The sequence below is a fragment of the Parus major genome, chromosome 9 (genome assembly GCF_001522545.3).
Source record: "Parus major isolate Abel chromosome 9, Parus_major1.1, whole genome shotgun sequence".
In the NCBI taxonomy this organism is placed as follows: domain Eukaryota; kingdom Metazoa; phylum Chordata; class Aves; order Passeriformes; family Paridae; genus Parus; species Parus major.
This window is the reverse complement of record NC_031778.1, coordinates 2413384-2420730: the sequence shown is the minus strand read 5'-3', so window position 1 is coordinate 2420730 and position 7347 is coordinate 2413384. Positions and strand designations below refer to the sequence as shown.

Below are 7347 nucleotides of genomic sequence, written 5' to 3'. Positions count from 1 at the left end.
GGAGTCCTTTTAGTTTTTTCGAATAAAGGGAGAGGCAACGGGGCATTCTCCTGGGGTCTCTCAAATTTTTGGAGAGCGCAGCCTCCTTTTTATCCCAATTTCCCGGCTCCGTGTCCCTCTCTCTTTTCCCATTGCCTGAGTGTTATAAATGCATATCATATTATTGGCTTTTCGCAAATACTATAATGTATGTTTTATGTATAAGATCAGAAATTTTTGTTGTATTAATAGTTTCCTTTATTTCTGTTACTGATGAAACTTAGAAATAGTGGTATAATACATATATGTTAGGCTATAACATGATATTAAAGCACAAACTACTTTTTTGTTTATATAATCCAGAGACTAAAAAAGAAAATAGTCAGAGACCCCCCTGCATCCTAAGATTATCTTGTTCAGATGAAGACAAGCAATCCTCCAAGCCCTCCAAAGGAAAAATTTATGGCACCCGTTATCGAAGGATATAAAACCTAGTGGTGCCAAGAAGATTAATCTATTGAGAAAGTGGGGGGCAAGGAAGAACTAAACAGAAGAACACCAAAAGTCCCAAGAAGAATGTCTGAGTATGTTTGAGAATTTATGGATATGTAGTCAGATTCTGTTTTTAAGGGACAATCCTTTGTTGGTAAGGTGTGCTCTCTTGGCTGGATGCAGAGACACCTGGCCCTATCTGTATACTTTATTGTTATCCCCTAATTGTCTTTTTATTAAACTTTTACACTCTATAAAAAATATGTGAACCCAGTTTTTCACATGAGGTACTTGAGAGGTACAGACTTCCTGGAACACCTGATGCCTAAGATTCCCCACTAATCTATAACCCTCCCTCTTAATTCTTAACTCTTGTGGAATTTTATGGTGTTTCCCCAGTGTCCCTTTCACTCAATCAATGGAATCCATCCCATTGTTTCTGTTATCTCTCAGTGATAGTTTCATTTTACCAGCAGAACCACAGGTTGTTTGTAAAGACAACCCCATAATTCCTCTCATTTTGAAGCCTGAAATGCTGCATGTGGCTGCAGTGGCACCTTCAGTGCAGGTGTGTTTGCTGGCAGTCAGGTTTGTTCACTCAAACAACAACGGGAAAGATTCCACTGATGGATGAAATGGAAAAAAAAAATATATATATATTTGCCTTTACAAACAAACTGTAGGTTTACTGATAAATGAAATTGGATATTGAAAGATGGAAGAGATAATGGGGAAACAGCATAAATTCCTAAGAATTAAAAATTAAGAGGGAGGGTTGTACATGAGAGGGGAATCTTAGATATCAGGTGTTATGGGAAGCCTGTACCTCTCAAGTACCTCAGACAATGGGGAAAGAGAGAGGGACACGGAGCCAGGAAATTGGGATAAAAAGGAGGCTTCGTCCTCCAAAAATCTGAGATACCCCAGGGAAATGCCCCATGGCCTTTCCCTTTATTTGAATAAAGTAAAAGGACTCCTCTGTCTCCTTTTTGGACATAAACCTCTGGTGTTTGTGGATTAATTTTCCTGACACACCTGTGCAAGAAATGGTAATAAAGAGACTCATTGAAGCCATGAAATGCTGCACATGACCGTGGCATGACAGAGCAGCTGAAGGCAGCCCAGGGGTGTTCTCTGGCAGACAGGTGCTCACCCAAACACCTGGGCAGCAGCTCTGGCAAAGCTGGCCGAGACACTCAGCGCTCCTGGTCACGCACGTGGTAGCCAAGGTGGCTCCCAAAAGGGAACTGGGCAAAGAAGGCTCTGGCCATGTCATTGATCCTGCTGTAGGCTCCCAAGGTCCGGAAATATTCCACGTAGGACCAGAAGTCATTGGATGAGAAGGGCCAGTATGGCAAGGCTGCGCCTTGCTGGTAGAGATCTAAAAAAAATCCAACCAGAATTAAATGTCGCAGTTAATATTGCAGATATAATATGAAGCACTTTTGTTGAGAAGTTGGGCTTGGAGCTACCACCATGGTTTGGGGTTGTCAGTTCCCTCTGAGTGCTGGTGTGCTCCTCTGGCAGGAGAGAGGAAAGAGAGCCATTGATCCCTCTCCATGACCCACTCTGCAGGAAATGGAGCCGGTATTCCCTGCTCCAGATGCACCAGGAGTGCCAGACTGGGACAAGGTGGGGAGCAGGAATGAAGGGACACATACACATTTACACCAATTCAAGAATTCATCAGGCTGGTTTAATTTCTAGAAGGCTGCTGGTTATTTCAAAGCAAGGAGCGATTGCAATCGAAAGCCATTTTTCCTCATTCCACATAATTTACTTTGCCTGATATAAAAATATAAGGAATAAGGCACCACCTTCTATGGCATGCCCCTGCAGCTGACCACACTGCCCACAGAACTCCCAGGGACTGGGGCTGTACTTCCCTGGTATTGCCTGGAACTGCAGAGTTGTGCCCCTTCTCAAGGGACTGTAGAAAACAAGCTGAGGGATGGAGAGGAAAGGCTTTGCCACTCAGGAGACAGCTGCTACATCTGGGGTTGCTCTAGCAGTATCAGAATGTGATACAATCATTGAAACAAGATTTACAGTTCAGCAGGCAAACAAAAACTGGTTCTGAAAATGCAGGAGCCGACCACCCTTGGGCCCAAATGTGGGCAAACAGAGAAGCATATATAAAATGTAAACAGCAGCTGATACCACAGCCACAAATGTCTTTCTGTGCAGCAAAGCTAACACAGTATTTTATTTTGATTTGAAGCCCAGTTAGATGAATGAAAGTCTTTCAACTCAGCTTGGGGCCAGGGTCTTTAGTAGGAATTAAGAGCCTTCAACAATCCTGTAGTCAGACTTTAATTTTACAGAGTAAAGTTTGCAACGTGCAGGCACAGATGGCACATAAAAAACCCAAATGAACCAGCCAAGTGCTGTCTGCAGAGGAGAACTCATTGTTTATACCACCTGACCTCAGAATCACTTTGCAGGCTGCTGCTTGGCCCAGTGTGAAAGAGAACAATAATTGCTGGTAATGAGACCAACAGGACACTGCCTGAACAGGGTTCTAATTCTAGATTGATGCAGGCTCTCCTGACTGCCACAAAAGTTACCATAAAAATATTTGATGCACACAAACACAGATGATGTATTAAAAATATTTTAGAGATTATATATTAAAAAGATTTATTTCTAAAGAAACAGAATGGAGCGTGGGAGGGGGGGAAAAGGTTTGAATTTTAAGTAATCATATTAGACCTCATTGTGTATTGGTCCTGTTCATATCTGTTATAATACTCTGCATATTTGTGCACTGGAGATGCTGCTGGCTGTCCTCTGGTTAACTGAGATGTACACCAGCAGTATTTGGTTAGTGCAGATACTTCTCTGCAACTTTGTTTTCAGACAGAATTCTGTCTGAAAAGGCAAAAAGAAGTTAAACAATAGAATCATCAGTAAGCCAGTTTAAACATCATTAGGGTGTTGAGGTTTTTTTAATCAACAGCAAACACTAATCCAATGGACTAATCACACAAAGTGATGAGAACCACAGGGTAGCTGTGCTAAGGGGTTTATTCCAACATTTCTCTAATTGGATTCATGGCAATTTGTAAATTTTAAGCTTTTTGTCATGAAAGTCAGTATCTGTTGCCTAAAAGAAAATACACATACAGAATTATTGTTCAGGACAGACAAAATTCTCAGATGTCCTACACATTTATAAGACTGGTGCTTTCCAGTTAGGATTTTGTACAACAGAATTAGTGACTTGACTGTAATCCCTTTTCATTTTAAGACTGGAAATTAGCTCTATTATTATACGTTAATATGTCATCACCTTTTAATAAATTATAAAGAATTTTTTTTAATTCACTATTTTTTTTCCACCAGAACTAATTGAAAGCTTTTCCATAGTCCACTAAGGTTAATAAGCATTCCTGCCAAAGTCACTGCTGGGCATCAAATCTGGGAGTTACAAATTAGTCTCCTAATTATTAGTGACATAAAGGAAATAAAAACACATTAGGAATTACCATCTCCATCCTGGATGGATCGGGCATCTGTAAATAAAGAGGAAACACATCAGTACCAGCTCCTGCACAGAAAGACTTTCTGTTAACCAAACATTTTCCATGTATAACTAGAAACTCACAAGTTCTTTAACGCCCACATAGCATTAAAGACCCTCTGTGTAGCCAAAAGATTTTTGTTTCTTGAACAGCAGAGTGAGGAATTCCCTGTTTGCAATCAGTCACTGCTACAAACCAACTTAGTGTGGCTGTTAGTCAGAACTCACAGCCTGAACAGCTGGGATTAATATATCAGCAACACTAAAAACAAGATACTGTATTTGTAACAAAATATTTCTGGCCACTTGAAAAAATAAAGAAGGATAACTTCAGTAGTAATCTTACCTGTTAGCATGATCATCAGCGTACAGGAGAAAAACAAGCCAGTAAATGTCATCTTGTCTTCAAGAAACTGCTCGTGTTTCCAAAAAGTGATCTGTACAATTGAAGATTATTACAAGAGTTTAATAATTTTGCAAACTCTATTCTTGTTTTAACAGAAGAATACATTCCAAAATAGATTCTAGTTACTAATTTAGGCATAACAAAATCCAATAACATTGCTTAGAGTTTCTAAAGTTCAACACAGCGTATTAAAAGACCATCAGTCCTGAAATGTGTATTGATATTTTGGTTTTAGATGGCATAAATCCAAAAGGTACCTTTGAACTCGCATGAAATCAAGTGTCTTTGGAAATGTTTGATTTTTTGGCTAATTTCACTTTGGAAATTACCTCTTTTCTTTTCTTCTTCTTGCAGTTCTGAGTCAGCTACAAAACTCTAAAAGGACTTTTATTGCTATAAAATAGCAGTGATTTGTAAGGAAGGGTGGGAGGGAAACGTCACTGAGTTACTACACCAATCTGATTTTGTCTTCTTCAGGTATTTTAACTGCTCACATTTGCATTATATTTCAGCACTGCCCGTGGAAGAGACAATGGACAGTTTCTGAGAGGAACTCAGAGTCAACTTTGGCAATAACACTTGTTTTTGTAAGATAAAAGGAAAAAATCCAGAAGCAAATTCAGTGATTATTACAGTTACTGCCCTCCTGGTTTTCTTTCTGGCCCTTTAGACAAATAGATTTTCAAAAACATTAGCTGAGCAAACTGCTAAAAGGATATTGAGCTCTCTCTCCATCTCAGTCACAAATCCTAAAAATATTTGACAGTGATTTACATTCTTACATAGGATCCTTAAAATCTAGACTTTAAAATGTAGCCAGGCATGGAGTGCCCACTAAGATCAATTAGTTACAGCAAGTAAAGAGGGAGGTCCCTGAGGACTGCAGCCATGCTGATGCTGCAGGTGCCTTCAGAGGGTCGATGAGGTGCATTGAAATGCATTTTCACATTATACCTATTTCCTGGAAAGATTCCTCTCCCACACCAAGCAGGTGCTTTGGGCTCCAGCAGGTTGCTGTATGGATCCAGCAATTTGAGAAGCCTGAAGAGGAGACACAGTTTGGAGGATATTCAGTTGGCTCGTACATCTTGATTGATTTTCATCCAGCACAAAACCCCTGATAGCAGCAGCTGTGGTCAGGGACTAAGGTACAGCAGAAAGTGTTTGTGACTCACAGGAAGATTGGGGATTTCCTTGCTTCTGGAAGATGTGGCAGTTCAGGCCATCTTGCCAAACCTCCAGCTATTTCCAGATGGCTCCTGTCTTGCGAGGAGCTATTGAGATGCCAGTGCAGAGCTCACTGTGCATGTCCATGCTGTGATGTCTGACCGTACAGATGCTGATCTGAGCTGCACTCTCTTGCTGGGCATTTTCAGTTGCCTTTATGATCTACAAAATCATTTCTCTGTGTCATTTCTAGACACCTGCACATCCCAGCTGCATGCGTGGGTCCTGACATCGGTGTCTTTGCTGTACCACATCCACCCATCTGCCACAGGAGCACTGGGGAAATCTGTGCACTCACAAAGCTCTGGAGCAGAGAGAGCCAGGTGAGTGGCCTTGCAGGAGGACCCAGCTTGGCTGGAGTTTGTTCCTATCTACACACAGAATTAGATAGTTTTGCCAAGAATTAATTCAAGATGTTCTGAGTAAGGGAAAAAGGGTGCTTTGTAGCACACTAGGCTGTGCCAAATCCTGCGGAGGCTGAAAAGAAAAATATTATGAAAGCAGAACCCATTCCATCTTTGAAAGGCTTTAATCCTCCTGCTAAATATGGATTTCCTAGGCCTGTAGGAAGGCTCCCTCCATGAGCCACGCTCTTGCAGCACCTCAGCCCACTCACCTGGGTTGCAGCAGCTGTGGGTGGGAAAAGGCACTTCCTTGGAGTTCTGTGCTGCATCCATGTACCTGGGCCCACCAGCACTGCCTACAGAGCCAAGCTTTCCCTTTCACTGCCTAGTCTGCATATCCTGCTCCAGTAAAAAAACCAGAAGCACTGAGATGTGCTGATATACACACAAAACAGTCATCAGCTGTAATTAAGTAATTGTCATAAAGCTACTTTTGTGCACATCCATCAGTAGCTTTTTGTTTTGACAGGTGATAAATCAGGTGTAGTTCCAAGTGGGAGGTGAGAGAACATGTTTTGGATGATGACAAAGGAGAATAATGATGCTCCAGATGCAGCCACATCCTGCTGCTCTCCTCTTGAGATGTTAACAGTGTTGTAGGGGGATGACAAAGTCCCAGACATTATCAGATTCAGGGTCAATCTGGTCACAACATGCTCTGCTACAGCCCTGGATGATCTTGGGAAGATTCCCACAGCTATTGGGCTGACACACACCTCTGCGCCCATCTCCTTTACACCTCCTTATTCTCTCTTTTGAAGCTTGTAGTTACTTCCAGAGCCAGGAGGATCACTGATGTGATGTTGTGTGACAGTCTTCTAATGATTACAAGCTTGCAATTTAATTCAAGTCAAAATTTTCCACTTGCCTAGTGCACATATTGGAGATGTGAATAAATTCTCAGGGTTTCATGCTAAAGCAGACCTAGGAAATAATAAAAAGAGGATAAGACTTAGCATTGAAAACAACTTGCATCACAGGATGCACCCTCTTCTATCAACACTTGTGTTGCTGTACATGACTACTTGTCCCAATTGGGTCTGTTTTAAACACAGCCTTGGAATAGAGAAAAAACTGATGAGTTCTCATCAGCTGCTTGAAGGACTGTGCCTGATGGGTTCAGTGTGCCAAGCAGTGCACAGTGTGCTCTCTGGCTGGTCCCAGAACACATGGTGCTCTGACTTGGAGCATTTATAACACCCTGCAAGCACATTCATTTCATCCCCCCTCCTTTTTTTCTTTTTTTCCCTTTTCTTTCTCTAGGAGTACTTTCCTTTTTCCAACACAGAGGGCAATTAAAATAACAGCACTGGATG

General features: G+C 41.5%; 1 protein-coding gene across 1 annotated transcript; it reads right to left on the bottom strand.

Moving 5' to 3' along the window:
* Positions 1 to 1314: 1314 nt before the first annotated feature.
* Positions 1315 to 5418, bottom strand: OTOS (otospiralin). Its single transcript, XM_033516878.1, has 3 exons — positions 4341 to 5418; positions 3960 to 3986; positions 1315 to 1852 (listed from the first exon to the last, which is right to left on the bottom strand). Exons 1-3 carry the CDS (start codon positions 4390 to 4392, stop codon positions 1668 to 1670), a joined length of 264 nt encoding a protein of 87 aa, XP_033372769.1. The 5' UTR covers positions 4393 to 5418; the 3' UTR covers positions 1315 to 1667.
* Between the last annotated feature and the right edge of the window lie 1929 nt (positions 5419 to 7347).